This window comes from Lycium barbarum, chromosome 11 (genome assembly GCF_019175385.1).
Source record: "Lycium barbarum isolate Lr01 chromosome 11, ASM1917538v2, whole genome shotgun sequence".
Lineage (NCBI taxonomy): Eukaryota > Viridiplantae > Streptophyta > Magnoliopsida > Solanales > Solanaceae > Lycium > Lycium barbarum.
The window spans coordinates 661668-681660 of NC_083347.1; the positions used below are offsets into that span (position 1 = coordinate 661668).

A 19993-nucleotide genomic window follows, 5' to 3' on the forward strand; every position below is an offset into this window, starting at 1 on the left:
TTTAACATGTATTAAAATATGACTAATTCTTAATTACATTTCAAACAGTAACTAAACTTTGAATACAGATATAAAAAAGTGGCTAGGCCACATAATTTTCACACCTTAGTAAGTTTATTTAACAGCCCATACGTCTGTCAATGCCGGCCCGCTCTAATAATTCTGACTCAAATGGCTACTGGCTACACGATAACATTCTTTGGTTTGGCAATTCGCAGAATTGCCCTTCTTTTGGGGTGGTCTTTAAATTTTGCCCCTCATATTTGAAATTTTTAAATTTTGCCCTTCGGCTAAATTTTATGGGTTCCAGATTCGAACCCCCACACAGTCAAAATTTTAAAAAAAATTCGCAAGGCAGAGTTTAAATTTCGCTATGCCCCCATCGGCATACACTTGTGAAGGAATTACCAAAGTTATGCCGGACCCGGCATACTTATGCCTTATGGGCAGACTTGGCGTAAGTATGCTGGGTCCGACATAACTTTGGTAATTCCTTCACAAGTTTATGCCGATGGGGGCATACTTTTAATGGGCGAACTTTTATAGTATGCCACATAAGGCGAATTTTTTCCTTAAGCCATAATTAAAAGTTTGCCTTATAAGGTAAAGTCTATACCTTAAGAAAAAGTTCTGCCTTATGGGGCAAACTTTTGGCTATGCCTTGATTAAAAGTCTGTCCCATAAGACATAGTTCTTAAGGAAAAGTTTTGCCCCATAAGACATAACTAAACTATGCCTTGAGGAAAAGTTATGCTCCCTTCGGCATAACTTTAGTTTTTCCTTAAGGACTTTATGCCGGATCCGGCATACACTCCCCCCAACCTTGCCTTGCGAAATTATTTTTTTATTTTATGCCTGAGCGGGGGTTCGAACCCAGAACCTTAAGTATCCAAGCGAAGGGCAAAATTTAAAGACCACAAATATGAGGGGCAAAATTTAAAGACCACCCCAAAAGAAGGGCAATCCGTGCAAAAAAATGCTTTGGTTTCTATCGTTATGCTGGACAAGCCCAGTTCAAATATTTGGAAGTTTTTGCACGGATTTCCCTTCAAATGCACACGTCTTTAATTTCTGTCCCTGCTGTTTGTTTAATGAAAGTGTTTAACTTTGCTTCGCTCGGCATAAGTCCTGCAATATTTTTATCTTCGGGAACTGAATTTTTGCTTCGCTTGGCACAAGTTCTTTAGGAATTATGTTATGCGGGATAAGTTGTGTAGTATTTTTTAGATTATATTGAGTGTTGAAAGTTTTACCTTTTCCGGCATAACTTATGTGGATGTTATGATACATATGTCGAAGCTAAACGCTAACTATGCCGTCCGAAATCTATACTTATGCCTTTTTCAAGATTATGTTGAAAGTTTTGCCCTGTCTGATATAACATATGAGATGTTATGATACATATGTGGAAGGTAAACGCTAACCATGCTAGTCCCCGCCAAAAATGCTGAATGGCTAAAATTAAAGACCACAATTTTAGGGCCAAGAATTAAAGACCACCCCAAAATAATATCCATTTCTATCGTCATTCTGGACAAGCCCAGTTCAAAATATTTGGGCTAAGAGGCCCAACGACCCGGCCTTTGATGAAATTTCCCATAGCAGCCAATCTGGAAGTAAGGTACGGTGGCGGGAGAGTGCAAATCTTCGGTTCCATGGCTAAGCATTGCAAGTATACTTGCAATACTGCTAGTGAAACCCTAGAATGGATTCATGCAATTATCAAATTCATAACACCTTATCGATACTTCTTAGATGCTCATGTTGTCAACTTTTTCAAGGTATTCACCTTCACCTTCTATTCAGCTAATATGTCAAATCATTTTACAATGTCTGAGTAAATACTTTATGTCTATTATATAATTCATTTATGAATTAAGCATAGTTGAACTATTTTTGCTACTGCCCATGCTTTGTATAGTGGTATGTAATGTGTAAATTCATAGCACCTCTTGATCCAAAAAAAAAAAAAAAGGTGTTGACTGTATGTTAATCAATTTACTATGTCTCAGTAATTACTTTATGTCTATTATATGATTCATCTGTGATTTAAGCATAGTTGAGCTATTTTTGCTGACTGTTTACGCGTCGTATGTAGCATTATGGTATTTTATGTGTAAAATTTTGAAAGTTTTTCGAGTATATGCAGGATTCAGTTTACTGTATGTTAATCAATTTACTGTCTCAGTAATTACTTTATGTCTATTATATGATGCATCTGTGATTTAAGCATAGTTGAGCTATTTTTGTGACTGTTTATGCTTTGTATATAGCATTCTGCTATTTTATGTGTGAAATTTTGAATTTTTTTGCGAGTATATGCAGGATTCAGTTTACTGTATGTTCATCAATTTTACCATGTCTCAGTAATTACTTCACGTCTACGATATGATTCATCTGTGAATTAAGCATAGTTGAGCTATTTTTGCGACTGTTTATGCTTTGTATGTAGCATTCTGCTATTTTATGTGTAAAACTGTGAAAAGTTTGCGAGTATATGCAGGATTCAGTTTACTGTATGTTCATCAATTTTACTATGTCTCAGTAATTACTTCACGTCTACGATATGATTCATCGGTGAATTAAGCATAGTTGAGCTATTTTTGCTACTGTTTATGCTTTGTATGTAGCTATTTTTGCGAGTATATGCTGGATTCAGTTTACTGTATGTTAATCAATTTACTATGTCTCAGTAATTACTTTATGTCTATTACATGATTCATCTGTGATATAAGCATAGTTGAGCTATTTTTTGCGATTGTTTATGCTATGTGTGTAGCATTCTGCTAATTTATGTGTAAATTTTGAATTTTTTTCCGAGTATATGCAGGATAGACTATGGGAATCTGTTGATAAAGAATGGATGGATTGTTTACGGAAGGAGCCGGTTGAAAATCTTCTCCAAATTCCTTCTGGTGTGGTTCAGGTAGTTGTAAGTATCTTTTTTAAATATTTATTAATACTCCTACCTTTACGATTTATTAGTTTTCGTGTTAATTTCATGTGGATTTAGATGAATTATTTGGTTTCCTGTTACTAAAGCATTTCTAATTCGAATTTGTGTGGTTAGTTGGAGTTATAGAAAGTGTAGAGCTGTACGAGGAGGTTCATTAGCTGCTTTGCTTCCAGAAAGAGGAACTGCACATTTTTGGGAGAAATTACTTGTAGAGGTGAAGCAGTAGCACATATTTTCACCTCACATTACTAGTCTCTGAACTTATCTTGAATGTACCAAGTGTTAATAAATAGCAAAGTTTCATTGGCTCAGGTATTGGCAGTTAGGGTCCAAATGGAGCCATATGGATAACGGGGATTCATATAGCTGACCACAGCTAGTTTGAGATTGAGGCATAGTCGTTGTTGTTGCTGTCAAGTATTGGCCACTAACTATCAAATGTAATTTAGATAAACGTAGCCGTAACTTTTCTAGTGTTGTAGCTATTCCGTTCTCTGTACAGATTACTTTTAAATAACAAGATTCTCAATATTTCAGTGTAGTGTCACCTATCCAGAACTAAAAGGAAAAGTTAAGAAAAAGGAACAACTTTGTTGTTTCCTAACTAACTAGTATCTATAACAGTAGGAAAACCTATATTTCTTTGTTAATTGACTTTGTTCATTTATGTTGTTAGGATCACTGGCCTGACTCACTTAAGGGGTTCATCCTCACTCTGAGGTCTCTTTCTCTTTCACGTGAACAGGCAGATTTTCAGGTACATTTATTTTTCTTTTCATTCTTTTCTTAAATTTATGATACATAGTAGTTAGAATTACAATTAGAGCTTTTCTACTTATTTGGTCCCATTGTTGTTACTTATGCTTTTCCCATATTTGAAGTTTTGTACATGTAGCTTTCTGTACTGGTGACATTTCTTTTGGTTAGTTGTTGTGTCTTCTGGGTTATGATATCTATAGAACTAGACTAAGGATATTTTGCCTACTGCCATAGCTGGTTCATTTGCATAATTTTCCATCTAAAGTTGAATGCGTTCTTGAAAGGTGCTAGATGACCTCTAAAGTTGCATGAGTTCTTGAAAGGTGCTAGATGATCTCTGCCGTGCCCTTTTGGAGATAGCAATACCTTCCATGTTCTTTTCCTTTAATTAATTCCTTTTTCTTCAAACCATCCAAGACCATTTTGTGAGGCAGTCAGGCATTAAATTTCACTTTTTCTGTTTGCTTGCAGGAATTTTCAGGAATGCACACAGCTTCACTAAGTAATGTTTTAGCTCAAGGCATGAATCATAAGAAAAAACATGAAGTAAGGCATGGAATTATTTTCTTAGTCCTTTTACACACCTATCTTTGTGCTCAATTGGTTGGCTACAAATGTGTTTTATCCTTTGTGCTTTCGAGTTTCATTTTTGTAGATGACTACGTGCTGATATCAGGTCATTTAGGGAAGCTTCTTTTTTTACCATCAAGCTTTTACTTTTACTTTTAACTTTTAGGTACACCAGAGAAGTGGCCTCTCTTGCTAGCTAATGCTCGACGTATGTGATTGCATAATATTTTTTCTAATGACGAATTTATGTGCGATAGAGCTTCTAAGAATATTTCTTTTAGTGTTTTGTTTTCTCAACCTGAATGAAAGAACATAATAAATTTCCAGAAGTTTTACAAAATGGATCAAAGGATTTAAGAGATGTTGTTTTTTGATTTTAAATGTTTTTCCTAATGATGAGCTTAAGTTCGAAAAACCAACTATGCAGATTCCTTCTACGGGTTTAATTTTCTCAACCTGAACGATAGAATGGTAAAATACTGTGTAAGCAGGTGGAAGCCCTTTCTGCCCTGGTCAGTTTAGTTGCAAAGCAAGTTGGAGCGCGGACAGTTGTGGATGTTGGCGCTGGACAGGTGTGTCCCCTTCTGCTTTGTGCAATTATCAGGCTCGTTCCTATGCAATTCAAATATTCTGCCTCTTCTGGTGTGTGTTTCTGTATTTGCATATTAGGATTATAACTTACATATTTATTTTATCTTAATTTGTTTTGTAGAATGACTCAATAGATAGGTAGACTCTACAGGACAAAAGAACCTTTTTGTGAGTTTGTAGATGGTTCTAGTTAATATTTTTTTGCTGTAATTCCATGTTGGGTTAATACATTAACCATCAGACAGCCTTACGGTGCAATAATTCATGATGTGCTTGGAAACAGCCTCCCTACCTTCACAATGTAGGGATAAGGTCTATGTACACTCTACCCTCCCCAGACCCCACCTGGTGGGATTATATTATACTATTATACTGGGTATGTTGTTGTTGTTGCGTTTGAAAAGAAAATCTAAAACTTTTTCTAGTAATTCTAAATACAATAACAATTATGCCACAATCCCAAGCAAGTTGGGGTCGGGTAGAATCCTCACTCTTCATGTCGCTCCATTTAAGCTTATCTCATTCAAAAATTATACAAAACAGAACTAAAATTGTAGTAATTCAGGACTTCTTTGGATCAGCTGAAAACTAAATGTCTCGTGAACCTTTTCTGCTGGAGTAACCTTCACATTGTCAATAGTTTCAATGAATTTTTTGACCTTTTTTTTTATTTTTAGAATTCCTCAGAATGCATACAGGAAGATTCATTGTTAAAGAGCTAACTCTTTTTTAGCCCGTTGTGGTAATTTTCAGCAACTACTGGATGCAATATCAATGAAATTCTGAGCTTACCTGATCAAAATAATGAAAAAATATTCTAGTACTTCTGTTTGTGGAGAAATAATTACCTGGCTTTCCTGTTGTCTGCTTCTACTTAGACTGTTCATGTGGTGTAGGGTTATCTTGCACAAGTGCTTGCTTTTGACTACCAGCTTTCTGTAATTGCGGTTGATGCTTGTTCACATCATGGTAAGATTACTGATGCACGTGCAGAGCGAATCAGGAAACACTATGCAGCTAAGATGCGTAAAAATTGGTAGGTAGAGTCTCTCAGAATGCGCACTTGTTGAGATTATCATATATATATGAGGCACATATTCCTTATGCTAATGAATCTTTGTATGAACTAGGCTAAAATCAACCTATATAACGCAAAATTGGTCTGAAAAACTTGGCTGTAAATTGAAAGTTGAGGACTAAATCTGATTTGTTTTATGTTTGGTTCACACTTCACAGGAAATGAAACTAAACTGAATATAGTGAAGATTCTTCCTTTGTGTTGAGGAGATAAACTTCTTTTTTACCTCAGAGAGGGAGATTCTTCCTTTGTGTTGAGGAGATAAACTTCTTTTTTACCTCAGAGAGGGAGATAAACCTTTTTAGCTGCTGCAGCTTGAGCTATTGGTTGGACTTTACACAATAAGTAACAGTAGTGAGCAGTAATCTCCACTGCCTGATTATTCACCTTATTTCATACACCCAAAAAGTACATAGGTTAAGTCTAAATGCTGTCTTAGCTTTGCTAAAGCAATTAATGAGCAGTAACAGAAGAAATATTTTTGAGCCGAGGGTTATCGGAAACAGCCTCTCTACCCCATGAAGGCAGAGGCGGATCCAGGATTTGAAGCTTGTGGGTTCCCAGCTAGCAGGGTCTGTTGTTACTGGGTTCTCAGCTCAAATTTCTTATATATTTGACGGGTTTCACATTATAAATACAAGGTTCGGATAAAAGCTGTGGGTTCCCGCGAACCCACACCCAATGGTGTGGATCCGCCCCTGCATAAAGGTAGAGGTAAGGTCTACGTACATCCTACCCTGCCCAGACCCCACTTGTGGGATTACACTGGGTATGTTGTTGTTGTTGTTGTTGTTGTACCGTTGGGGTGTTTAAAAATAACATAATTATTGCAGAAATTTGGTAGTATTCATTGGCAAGTTGACCAAAATATGCGTCTGCTTTCAGTGCTCTACATTAATCTGATTCATGGTTACATTTAGCTAGCATCAGTATTTTGTGTCATTTTATTGGATGGTCTTCCTCTTTCAGAATGCTTATTCGTAATCCATTTCCACTTTTCCAGCTCCGAACACAGAGAGTTTAGTGTGCCAAAGACAGTTACATGCCGAGTGCTGTCTTCTGACACGCTGAAGGCCTTGAGTAACTCCCCAGTAGAGAATGATCACGCTGGGAATCAATATTTGAGCCAAAATTGTTCAGGCTTTCATAGTGATTCTACATTGGTTATTGCTGGACTTCATGCCTGTGGAGACCTCTCGGTGACAATGTTGAGGTGGGTACCATATTGTTTAATTTTGCTCCTTTCAAAGTCTCATGAGGTGGTACTGACCTAACAATGAAACTAAAGGGTGCTAAGATGACCATGAATGTTCATGGGCTACTCCATTCGTTTGACCGGTTAGTGGAGATCGACTTTCGTTTTTGGTGCATAAATACTATGTACAAAAGGGGGATATCCCATGTCTATTCTCCTTTGGAATAAGTTTTGGGTTTTATGTTTCTATTATATTAGGTATTGTATAATGAGAAGCTTTATGTGAATAATTCTTACTATATGCCTTATTCTTATCTTAGTTTGCTTCACGGAATCGTTTTAGGCTGTTGTGATAGTCCCACCAAATTTGATATTTGTGTGATATGTAGTTGACTCAATATTTGTTTTAATTAAGGACATTCTTGGATTGTGACAAAGTTGAGGCGGTGATTAGCGTTGGTTGCTGTTATAACTTGCTTTCTGAGGAAACCATCGACATAGCAGTATCTTGTTGTGGTTTTCCTGTAAGCCAAGGTGTTAAATCTGCTGGAGTAATGCTCGGCAAAAGTGCTCGTGATCTAGCTTGTCAGGTAGATGGGTATTATACTATTCTTTGTTAACTCTTGTTGTAGAACTTGCTTGGATTCACAATTCAAATTCATTGCATCTCTAAAGCTGTCTGCCTTTTCACTATAATTGTATTCTGACCTTGGGCTGCTTTATCAGAGTGCTCATAGATGGAGAGGCTTGGGTGGGCACACAGGGCTTCACAACTTTGAGTTGCATGAATACCGTGCTGCCTTCCAGATGGTACGTGTTGCTTATTGTGGTCTATTATTCTAATTGGTTTCCTTGGGCTTATCTATAAATCCTTTCATTGAAACATTCTGTTAGTAGTAGTGGTGGTTTGATGTACACCTAGTCCGTGCAGTAGCCCACTAACCTGCAGTGATTGTGAAGGTTCTCTTCAGACATTATCCAAATATATTGCTACAAAGTCCGACAATAGGGCGTCAAGGGAAAGCCTTACGACGCCAACAAAATCAGAGGATCCTGGAGTCTAATTTACATCACGGGAGCCCTTCAGAGTCTGGTGAGTATTTGTAAAAGACACCATTGATGAATTTCGTTAGGCTTCAAGGTAAAACCACATAATGTATATCTAGTATTAATTTCTGAATAACTTATTCATGAGAATGTATTTCAAATATCTATTAATAAGATATGTCATATATTCTTGACCAGTCTAAGATTTTGTAGATTTCATCATTTTGTGCAACTCTACATATGTTATTATCATGCATGGCCCAAAACTGGAAGTTTACAACCGGCACTCCATGCCTTAAACTTGCATTGAGCGAACCAACCTAACATGACATACTGAAATACATTCCATGCATGAATAAGAAACATACAACCTAATAGCAGTTCTCTAAAACATAAACGTGACACCATTGGCCTAAACAATTGAAATAACATAAATGTCGTATATGCAACCAAGTGTCATGTGAAGGCTACCTATTAAGAAATTAATCTCTTAAGTGCTTCCTATGCAGGTGAACCACAGGGGAGTGTGGAATTTCCTCATGAACACTCTTCTATTCAGAGTTCTAAAAGCAGCGAGTCTAGAGCTGCTGAGGGATACTCACTATTTGTAAAATTTTGTGAATCTGGGTTAGATCGCTTACATCTCCCTCGTTTGGAGAATACAGATTACAGTACAGTCTGGAGGGAGTCTAAATCATATGCTGTAAGTAGATCTTTTGATGATATTATTATTGTTAGCGTCATAAAAGATCTCTTTGGGGCATTATTATTTGTCTTCTGTACTTAAAAATTGTCAATGATGACTTTAATGCAATTTCAGGAGACCTTGTCAAACTCCCTTCTCATTTTCATGTCTGTCACTCGAAGGGATATTCTCGTCTTATCATGTTTTCGTTTAGATTAATTGAAGCTGTCTCCTGCCAAAGGAAAATTTCTTCTAAAGTTTGAACCTTTCAATTTTAATCTGTGGTTGATTCAATGCTAAAGACATGCAAAAGTTGTTGGGATTAAAAGTTTTGGTACCCAAGTTGCATACTTTATTCATCTGTAGGGGTACAAATTTATAGTAGAAACAAACAAACAAACTAGCTATCTGATCCCTTGATTCTAGCAGATTTGATAATCAAGGGATGATTTTATTTGATCTAATTTCCTAAAACATCCAATAGCATATCAGATCTGATTTTATCAGATCAATTAAGATCTTACAAAATCAGGTCTGATCATAATCAATTGATCTGATAAAATCAGATCTGATCATAATCAGATATTCACAAATCAACATTCCCCCTCAAGTTGGCATGTAAATATCTGTCATGCCTAACTTGCTTACAAGAATTTCAAATTTTGGTTTAAAGAGTCCTTTTGTGAAAACATCCGCAATCTGCTTATTTGTTGGGACAAAAGGCATGCACACACTTCCTTCTTCAATCTTCTCTTTTATGAAGTGCCTATCCACTTCAACATGCTTTGTTCTATCATGTTGAACTGGATTGTGAGCAATACTTATGGCGGCTTTGTTGTCACAGTACAACTTCATTGGTAGAGCAAATGTTTTTTTTAGATCTTCCATCATCTTCTTGAGCCAAATCATCTCACAGATCCCATGAGCCATAGATCGGTATTCAGCTTCGGCACTGCTACGGGCTACGACATTCTGCTTTTTACTCCTCCAAGTCACGAGATTTCCCCAGATAAATGTACAATATCCAGACGTAGACCTCCTGTCAGTAGTAGAACCTGCCCAATCCGCATCTGTAAAGCTTTCAATGCTCCTTTGTTGTTTTTTTTTTGAAAAACAACCCTTTCCCCGGTGAACTTTTCAGATATCTTAGAATCCTATAGACCGCTTCCTGGTGCTCTTCCTTTGGAGAGTGCATGAATTGACTGACTAAGCTTACAGCAAAAGCTATATCCGGCCGAGTGTGTGACAAGTAGATCAACTTTCCCACTAGTCTCTGATATTGACTTTGGTCAATTAAATTTCCTTCTGTGTATCCGAATTTTATATTCAGATCAATAGGTGTTTCAGCTGGACGACAACCACTCATCCCTGTCTCGTTCAAAAGATCTAGCACATACTTCCTTTGTGACACCATAATGCCATCTTTTGATCTCGCTACTTCCATGCCAAGAAAATATTTCAATTGGCCCAAATCTTTGATCTCAAACTCCGTGGCCAACTGATTTTTAAAATTTTTCATTTCTGACAAGTCATCTCCTGTAAGTATGATATCATCAACATACACTATTAGGATAGTTGTCTTTCCCTCAAGTGAATGTCGAATGAACATGGTATGATCTGCTTGCCCTTGAGTGTATCCTTGTTTTTTCACAAACTGAGTAAACCTCTCAAACCAAGCTCTTGGAGATTGTTTGAGCCCGTAGAGAGATTTTTTTAGCTTGCACACTCTAGGTCCATACCTTTCTTCAAAACCCGGGGGAGGATCCATGTAGACTTCTTCTTCGAGTTTTCCATTCAAGAATGCATTCTTCACATCTAGTTGTTGAAGTGGCCAATCAAGGTTGGCAGCAATGGTTAGAAGAACCCTGATTGAGTTCAACTTGGCAACTGGAGCAAACGTTTCGAGATAGTCAATCCCGTAGGTTTGAGTGAACCCTTTTGCTACCAGACGTGCCTTATACCTCTCTAGGGACCCATCTGATTTAAACTTGATAGTGAACACCCACTTGCAGCCCACTGTTTTCTTTCCGCGTGGTAGTTCCGCCATTTCCCAGGTTTCATTTCTATCAAGAGCGTTCATCTCCTCTAGAATTGCCTCCTTCCATTCGGGAACTTTCAAAGCATCCTGCACATTTCTCGGTATCTCCATTCCAGATAATTGAGAAAGAAAAGCTACATAGGAAGGGGACAAGTTTCTATATGACACAAAATTTGACATGGGATGGTTGGTGGCTTTTCTTACCCTTTTACGTTTGGCAATCGGAAGATCAAGGTCTAAAGTAACAAGGGGTAAATCAGAGTTAGGTTCTAGAGAATTACCTTGTATCTCAGTGAGATCTTGCGGGCTGGACGTTTGGTTCTGATGAGAGTCTTTAATCTCTTTTTCTTGGTTCCGGTTTCTCCTCGAGTAAACTTGTAATTCCTTTGTTTGTTCCATGTTCTTATCATTACTTGTATCATGAAAAGGCTCTATTGACTCAGTTTTTTCATTTTCATTATTTAAGCTGTGATCTCTTACCTTCTCATGGTTGTTATTACCAAAAGTACTATTTCCAATGTCTATGATAAAACCCGGGTCATTTTGTTTGTCACACATGAGGTCACTCGAATCTTCACTATGTTTCTCCCCCTGAAGATGAGTTCCAAAAAACAATTGAGATTAAAAAAAAGTGACATTCATTGTGACAATGATCTTCCTAGAATTTGGGTCATAACACTTGTATCCCTTTTGACTAGGAGCATAGCCAACAAAAACACATTTTTTAGCACGTGGATCAAGTTTACTCCTATTATGATCATGAACATGAACAAATGCACTACACCCAAAAACTCTCAAAGCTAGATCAGCAGTCAATCTAGAAGCAGGAAAGTATGTCTTGAACATACTGAAAGGGGTTTTAAAATCTAGAACACGGGAAGGCATCCTATTAATAAGATAGGTGGCTGTCAAAATAGCTTCTCCCCAAAGAAATTTAGGGACTCCACTTGTGAATAATAAGGCTCTGGTTACTTCCATAAGATGCCTATTTTTTCTCTCGGCTATTCCATTTTGCTGGGGTGTATCAGGACAAGAACTTTGGTGTACTATTCCCTTGGAAGTGAAAAAATTGCCTAGCTGGTCATTAAAAAACTCTCTCCCATTATCACTCCGAAATATTTGAATCTTCTCATTAAATTGTGTCTCAACCATAACATAAAAAGCCTCAAACATATGTTTTACTTCCCTTTTGTCTTTCAATAGGTACACCCAACTTAGTCTAGTGTGATCATCTATGAAACTCACAAACCACCTTCTTCCATTTACAGTTGCTACCCTAGAAGGTCCCCAAACATCGCTATGGATTAACTTGAAGGGTTTTGTGGCATGGTATTTTTGGGAAGAAAAAGATGAGCATCAGTGTTTAGCCATTTCACAAAATTCACATTGGAAAGAAGATGGACTTTTATTCATAAATAACTGAGGTAACAAGAGTTTCAAATAATGAAAACTGGGATGACCAAGTCTATAGTGCCATAACATGACTTTATTATCAACTAGAACCGAATTCAAACAAGTTGAACTAAAATTTGCTGATTTGTCACCATCTTCAAGAAAATAGAGACCTTCAGACTCTCTAGCATTGCCAATCGTCCTCCCCGAGACCTTGTCCTGAAATACACATGAAGTAGAGTCAAATATAGCACGACAATTAAGGTTTCGAGTCAATTTGCTGATGGACACCAGATTGCAAGACAATTTTGGAACATGAAGGACATCAAAAAGAGTCAAATGAGGGGTTAATTTGATTGTCCCTTTTCCAGCAATTGCTGAGAAGGAACCATCAGCAACTCTGACTTTTTTATTTCCTGCAGAAGGAGTGTAAGTCGAGAAAAAATGGGAATTCCATGTCATGTGATCACTAGCCCCTGAATCTATAATCCAAAAACTCACACCTGTTGAATTTGTACTCATAAAAACAGATGGTATAGTACCTGTTTGGGAAAAAGAACAAGTGGGAGTGGAAGGATCGAGTTTACTGGTTTGGAGCTGAGATTGGAGAAGTTTGTGCAGTAGCTCTAATTGCTCCTTGGTGAATGGTGGCACTTCTAGAGAAGGTTGCAGCCCTGATTCTTCGCTGGAACTCTGAAAGGCCTGGCTGCCACGGTTGTCTGCCCCCTTTTTCTTCCAGTTAGGTGGTTTCCCATGGATTTTCCAGCAGGTCTCACGAGTGTGCCAGTATTTTTTGCAAAGATCACACCACGGCTTCTTTTTCTTGTCATTTTCATTTTTCGCAGTAACTAGAGCAGAGGAATCTATATTTTTTCCTTCCAGATTAGAATCTAATTTTAGCATAACATTCCTCCTTGTTTCTTCTCGCCTAATCTCAGAAAAAGTTTCCCTCAAAGTTGGCAGTGGGTTTTTTCCAAGAATTCGTGAACGAAGTTCATCAAATTCTTGGTTCAATCCTGCTAGAAATAGATATACCCTCTCATTTTCTTCTTTTTTCATTGCTTTTACACTATCCTTAGGACACTCCCATTCATCATTATAGCATTGATCTAATTCTTGCCATAAGGAAACCATCTCATTATAGTAAATAGTAACACCCCTCTCCCCCTGCCTAACTTTCCACAGTTTAATTTTTAATTCAAAAATCTGAGAAGCATTTTCTACGTCAGAATAAGTCTCTCTAACAGCCTCCCAAACATCCCTAGCAGTGGGAAGAAACAAATATGGTTTACCTATGGCAGCTTCCATGGAGTTCAGTAGCCAAGCAATTACCATTGAGTTTTCTGATCTCCAGGCATTCATTTTTGGGTCTCCTGGTTCAGGCTTTTTTGTCTCTCCAGTTAGGTGCCCAAGTTTTCCTCGACCATCAATTGCCAAACGAACAGACTGCGCCCATTCCAAATAATTCTTGCCATTCAGCTTGTGAGAAGTAAGCTGAAAAGACAAATGAGAGGAATCTCCGCCTTGGTTCATAGTTGTCTCGGTCGGAACTTTGTTAACAGAATTCTCAGCTTCTGTTGATGCTGCTGGGTGACGTTGCCCAGTAAATGTTGTTTTAGTCATGAATAACACAAGAATAAAGCTGCTCTGATACCATGAAAGTTTTGGTACCCAAGTTGCATACTTTATTCATCTGTAGGGGTACAAATTTATAGTAGAAACAAACAAATAAACTAGCTATCTGATCCCTTGATTCTAGCAGATTTGATAATCAAGGGATGATTTTATTTGATCTAATTTCCTAAAACATCCAATAGCATATCAGATCTGATTTTATCAGATCAATTAAGATCTTACAAAATCAGGTCTGATCATAATCAGATAATTCACAAATCAACAGGGATATTGTATCAGTAACATGTGTATAAGAGTAATGACTATTCTCTTTTCACTTTGCCCTTTCAGTAAGGATATGCCAACTATTCTCTTTTCACTTTGCTCTTTCAGTAAGGATATGCCAACTAGATTCTCAGTATCTCCAGGAAGGTCTTTGTTCTTTCGTCCATGCTCAACCATTTCTTTTGGGGTAGTAAGCAAATTGATGTTTGCTGACTGCATATTGTTAGATGCAACTGATATATATCATGTAATTTGATTAAGAGCCCGTTTGGATTGGCTTATAAGTTGCTTATAAGCTGTTTTCAGCTTTTTTGAGTGTTTGGCTGGCCAGCTTAAAGTCATTTTGTGCTTAAAATAAGCTCAAAAAAATAATTGGGCCCGTTTGACTGAGCTTATCTAAAGCAGCTTATAAGCTGAAGCTGAAAACAACTTATAAGCCAAAAAAAATAAGTTAGGCTACCCCAACTTATTTTTTTTAGCTTATAAGCTGTTTGCAGCTTATAAGCTGCTTAAAATAAGCCCATCCAAACAACTTATAAGCTGCTTAAAATAAGCCCATCCAAACAGGCTCTAAGCTGGCTCTCTTTCCTTTACCTTTTAAGACAAATTATAGCTAACAGTCTATTACTTGTCTCTGTTTCCTCGGGTTTTTGGTTGGCCAAGATTTATAAGTTATTTTAATGAAGAGGTGTTCAATTTGCTTAATTTGAAAGTCATTGGTTTGCCCAAATGATACTGCCTCTTGAGGATCATAGTTGGATGGTTTATGTGGTCAAGATATTTCTTCTCAGCATCAATTAGTGATTCTAAAATGTCAAAAATATCTTGATTAAGTTGAAGTTCACAACATTCTGGCCTCATTGTTTATTAGTTGATTTAATAGCTTTCTCTTTGGAATGGAGGTCTGTTCGTGTACAGTATGTATGGCATCATAGTTCATTCAGATTCTCAGGAGTTGCACTTGCCAGTCCCAACTGGTTGACAAAGTTACATAAAATCCGGTGTTTATGATCTCTACTCAAGTATCCAGATAGCTGGTTAGCTGATATATGCAGTCTATGGTGGTTTCGTTTTCGAAATAGTATAGAGATGTCTGTTCTTAGATTCTTTATATGGCCTGATAACAAGTTTTTTTTTTTTTTTTTTTTGGAAACTGGTAATAACAAAGAATCTTTTCCTTCTCTGATAAAGTAATGAACTTTCTGCAGGAGTTAATAGGGCCTTATTGGTCTCTTCGTGCTGCCCTGGGTCCCGTTTTGGAAACTCTTATTCTGCTTGACCGATTGGTACTCCTCCAGGAGTATGGCAATGATCTGGAAGCAAGCCTTTTACCTATTTTCAATCCTGTATTATCTCCGAGGAATATGGCTATCATAGCTAAGAAAATTAGAAAGTAGAAAATCTTCCAAGTCCCCCAAAATGTGATTCAACTTCTGTGGCTATGGTTTGTTCTTGGAGTTTTAGACTCTCTGTGTTATCCTTTTTGGGAAATCCTTTAACCAAGAAGGAACAAATGAACAGTGGAAGAAAAAGGAAACGGATTGGGGCAGGAACAAGCTATTTACTGGGTCCTCGTGGAAGGAAGTATTTACATGGACCTATTTGTGGTGAAACTGTATTATATTTCTCTGTGCTACTTTGTGACGGGAAGCGAGAGAAGACTTAATGTTGGTAGACGTTAGTGGATGATAGTATCTAACTGTGGGTTTTTTTTTTTTTTTTTAGCACAGATATTTGTTCGTAATGTGTGGGCTGAAAGAGTCTGTTTACACATTTCATCTCTACTGTGTCTTTTCTCTTTGGTGAGAAGACAAGCCTGAGAATCGGTGTGGTGGTTATCAATTGAACAATTTTGCTTAAGATGTGAATTTGTTTAATTTTAACCAGTTACCTTGTATAATCTTATATGTATCCAACCTATTGCTAACTTAGACGTTTAGTAGTTTCAAATTATGACCGCTCTATATTCTGCTGATTATCTAATGGACCTTTATTCAGTTGGGGTATAATGTTATGAGAAACTGCCCTTGTTTTAACAAGTTGAGTACTATAATATAAGCTAGACGGTTGTGTCCACTGTCCTATGAAGTGTCCAAGGACAATAGACAAATGATCCGGTGATGACATGAACTTTAGACAACTTGCACGTTGATTGCATTATATACATGTTATTTTTGTTTCCTAAATGGGATGTCAAGATTCTCGCAGAGAACTCATTCTAATAACAGTAAATATTGAGTGCCGGCCTTTTCTTTCTGTTTGTTTTTTCATGTACTGAGTACATATTTCTGTTGATGGTCTATGTAAAGGCTGAACTAGTGAAAAATTTGGGATAAGACTACTGTGCCCAAGTGCAACAAATTATGAAGTGCATTCATTTATCGTAATTGTCATTGCTGAATAGGATGTAGTGCAGGCATACCTGGTGTGGAAAATGACTTGCAAAATCTATAAGGAGTACTTTCTGTGGATATTGACGAGTTGAATGAAGTGTATATATTTGCAAAGTAAGAAGGTATGATTGCTAATCACTTTTATACCTTTTAGTTATAAGGAACTTTACCGCTTTGTATACTAATCTTATATATATATATATATATAAGTAGGACATAGGCTCGCTGACGTGACACTCTCTTGGACTAGGATTTGTATTTATTTTTTTCTCAGATTTTTGGCCTTTCTCTCTTTTTTCCTATTTATGTGCTTCTAAAAAAGAACGAATCCGTGACTTAAGTAGCACAAAAAAAAAAAAAAAGTTAAACCAAACTAGTACAAAAAAAAAAAAAAACACATTAATAAGTTTCACGCACGAAATTTGTGCGTGAAGTAGGGGACCAAATTTTCCTAACACTTTAAGTTTTTTCACTTTCACTTTCACGGGTTACTTTTTTTTTAACCTACTAAAATCACGTTTTTTCCAATCCGTCGCACGAGTTATTATTAAGATAACTAATTATCATTAAAAAAATAATAACATAAAATGTACACTTTATTTACAGCATTCACAATCTCAGGTCCCACAAGTGGGAGCCTTTAGACTTCGGCTAGGCCTAAGGCTAACCCCACCCCACCACCATTATCTCCATCCCCTTTCCTCCTCTTAATCTGTACATGCTCTATGGCATGATCATCTTTGCTTCCCTTCCTTCCCTTCTTTCGACGCGGACCTTGATTCATAACATGCTTTCTATGGGAAATGACGGTGGGCGGTGGGGCTGGTTCATAACATGGCTCCTCGTCAATCTCATCAGGAGATGGGTCCACAGGCGCAGAGGAATGAACCTGAAATAACATATAAACAATTTAATTTAGATTTATTCTAAAATGAACCTGAAATAAATAAATAATTAATAAATTATTTTATTTTAGTGTAAAAATCAAACCTGTGTGTCGACGGCCTCCTGAGATGCCTAGTGAGAGGGCTCCTGAGCTGGCTCCTCAACGGTCTCTTGAGTGGGGCTTGGTGTAGGAGATGGGTCCACAGGCGCAGTGCAATGAACCTGAAATAATATATAAACAATTTAGATTAGATTTAACCTGAAATAAATAAATTATTTTATTTTAGTGTAAAAATCAAACCTGTGTGTCGACGGCCTCCTGAGATGCCTGGTGAGAGGGCTCTTGAGCTGGCTCCTCAACGGTCTCTTGAGTGGGGCCCGACGCAGGAGATGGGTCCACAGGTGCAGTGGAATGAACCTGAAATAATATATAAATAATTTGGATTAGATTTAACTTGAAATAAATAAATAATTAATAAATTATTTTACTTTTTTGTAAAAGTCAAACCTGTGTGTCGACGACCTCCTGAGATGCCTGGTGAGAGGGCTCCTGAGCGGCCTCCGGTGCAGGAGATGCAGATGGTGCTGTATCAAACACGAAGTCCTCAAACATAGAGTCGTCGAAGTGCAGATGTAGGCCACCCTGTAGATCACGAACCGGCTGCTCACCCTATGGATCACGAACTACTGGATGTGGAAATGAAGGCCAGGTCACATAATCTGAAAAAGGGTCCGGCGTATACAGAGGCGTCTGTGAAGTCGACGACCTGGAATGAGAAGTCGATGGGATATCTATAGTCGCCAGCTGGTAAGAACTCGGCGGGATCTCTGAAGTCGACGGAGCCTCGTCACCTCTGCCAGCCCTACCACCTCTACGACGGCTACCAACTCCTCGGCGACCACGACCACCTGCTGCCCCAGGTGGGGCAGCGGGCACACGCTCATGGAGATGCGCAAAGTCATGTGCTTGTCTCATACCAGTCTCGGCAAGCTCAATCATCCGTGATGCATACTCCGTCGTCTCGGGGGCCTCCGTACGGGTAGTGCTCTCATAGCGCATCGTACGCTCATGTGAGAGCTACATATCCCAGGCCATCTGGACGACGCCTAGAGGGGTTGCCAATAATAATGCGAGTGATCCGCATGTACCACTCCATGTATACATGGATCGGAGTGTCATGTCCCACCACCGCTAGGCTCGTCATCCTCACATCCCAACTCTGGACCTGCTGCTGCATATAGAGTCGCCATGCATCATCGACGCCCGCACGCTCGTCCCTCGCATAGTGGTCATGCTCCTAAACCGTAGCCGCAGGTATATTCTGTACATACCCAAACTGCCGTAACACGCGGTCGGGCGCGTGATACTCAACGATATCCATATGTATCAATGGACACTGCGACATCCACATGTGTTGACCAGCCCTACAAAACGCCGGCAGCTCATCCAAAATATGATCATACGGCGTCCATATAAAAGCCTGTAAAAAGAATTGAACTAGTTAACAATAAAAGACTAAAATAGAAGCTATGTGGTCTAGCGTGTGGATCCAAAATATGAACATACCGTCTGCGCCATCATGCGGTCGAGCTGATCCCTAAAAGGGAGAAGGCTGTGATGCGTCTCCGCACGTCGGTCAACGCCTCGCGACCATCTCCGCGCGTATGGCATCGGCACAGTAAGATAGTCAGGGGGAGGGTGAGCTGGTATGGGCTGAAAAGGTCTTAACCTAGTCCACACCCATATCTGATGTAGTCATTTAAAAAACATTTTATCAGTCGTCGTTTTAAAAAAAAAAAAAAAATTGTGTTTAATTACACACACTTAAATATATTACCTGAAGGAGCGAGCAAAATGCAGGGACCTCTACCCTCGTGCCTATAGAACATTGGCACAATCCTCGATACATGTAGCCCAGCACAGCAGCGCCCCAACTATAACATCCTATCTCGGCGAGATCGTCGATATACCGAAGATACCTCAAGCTCAAGTGCGAACCCGAAGTGTTCGGGAACAAGATGGCCCCGAATATGATGAGTAGGTATAGACACGCGCGTCGGTCAATATCAGCCTGAGGCGTGTCCTCTCCAATCGGATGCTGCATGTCTGTGAGGCGCAAATGAGCGTAAAGGGCCGACAACAAAAGCCGACTCTGGCCGGAAATGTGACCATCCAGAGCCGTGAAACCGGTGAGCCTAGTCAACTCATCCCGGTAAGGCAGCAACACAGGAGGCTCCTCAATATACAATGGGCGTCCATCAACCTGTAGCCCATAAAACGACCTCCACATCCTGAAGGGTAATGGTAGCCTCATCAGTGCTGAGACGAAATATGTGCGTCTCCGGTCGCCACCTCTCAATCAATGCCGTCACTAGCGACCTATCGTGCTGTACCCGACCAACTTCGACGCACCGGTAGATACCGCCCCAACGTAGTATATTCAGGACACGAGGATGTGGGGGGCGAGCAGCTAAGATCTCTCATGCTGAGTCCTTTAACTGAGT

General features: G+C 38.7%; 2 protein-coding genes across 11 annotated transcripts; one reads left to right on the forward strand and one right to left on the reverse strand.

The window, feature by feature from the left end:
• The first annotated feature begins 1596 nt into the window (after positions 1–1596).
• LOC132616674 (uncharacterized) lies at positions 1597–16110 on the forward strand. 10 transcript variants are annotated; one of them, XM_060331247.1, is made up of 14 exons: positions 1600–1781; positions 2831–2932; positions 3071–3170; positions 3269–3396; positions 3633–3713; positions 4187–4261; positions 4777–4857; positions 5773–5912; positions 6958–7167; positions 7565–7739; positions 7876–7959; positions 8110–8242; positions 8706–8899; positions 15419–16110. In XM_060331247.1, exons 6-14 carry the CDS (start codon positions 4199–4201, stop codon positions 15605–15607), a joined length of 1269 nt encoding a protein of 422 aa, XP_060187230.1. In that variant the 5' UTR covers positions 1600–1781; positions 2831–2932; positions 3071–3170; positions 3269–3396; positions 3633–3713; positions 4187–4198; the 3' UTR covers positions 15608–16110. The 10 variants fall into 10 exon arrangements, 8 of the variants coding, with proteins under 8 accessions (XP_060187228.1, XP_060187226.1, XP_060187227.1 ...); XM_060331248.1 differs by having other exon boundaries at positions 2831–2926; XR_009573328.1 differs by lacking the exons at positions 3071–3170; positions 3269–3396 and adding an exon at positions 14277–15247 and having other exon boundaries at positions 1597–1781; positions 15419–15558.
• On the reverse strand, positions 12325–14270 carry LOC132616676 (uncharacterized). Its single transcript, XM_060331252.1, has 2 exons — positions 12854–14270; positions 12325–12530 (listed from the first exon to the last, which is right to left on the reverse strand). The coding sequence occupies exons 1-2, from the start codon at positions 13932–13934 to the stop codon at positions 12496–12498; spliced, it is 1116 nt and encodes a 371-aa protein (XP_060187235.1). The 5' UTR covers positions 13935–14270; the 3' UTR covers positions 12325–12495.
• Positions 16111–19993: the final 3883 nt, after the last annotated feature.

Excerpts from the sequence above, each read along its gene's own strand:
- LOC132616674 (XM_060331243.1), top strand. The coding sequence starts at position 1,656 with ATGGCTAAGCATTGCAAGTATACTTGCAATACTGCTAGTGAAACCCTA. Across the intron at positions 2,933-3,632 it reads CTGGTGTGGTTCAGGTAGTT|GATCACTGGCCTGACTCACT; the intron begins GTAAGTATCTTT and ends TTATGTTGTTAG. Across the intron at positions 8,900-15,418 it reads GGGAGTCTAAATCATATGCT|GAGTTAATAGGGCCTTATTG; the intron begins GTAAGTAGATCT and ends AACTTTCTGCAG.
- LOC132616676 (XM_060331252.1), bottom strand. The coding sequence starts at position 13,934 with ATGACTAAAACAACATTTACTGGGCAACGTCACCCAGCAGCATCAACA. Across the intron at positions 12,531-12,853 it reads TTGTTCTTTTTCCCAAACAG|GACAAGGTCTCGGGGAGGAC; the intron begins GTACTATACCAT and ends TGTGTATTTCAG.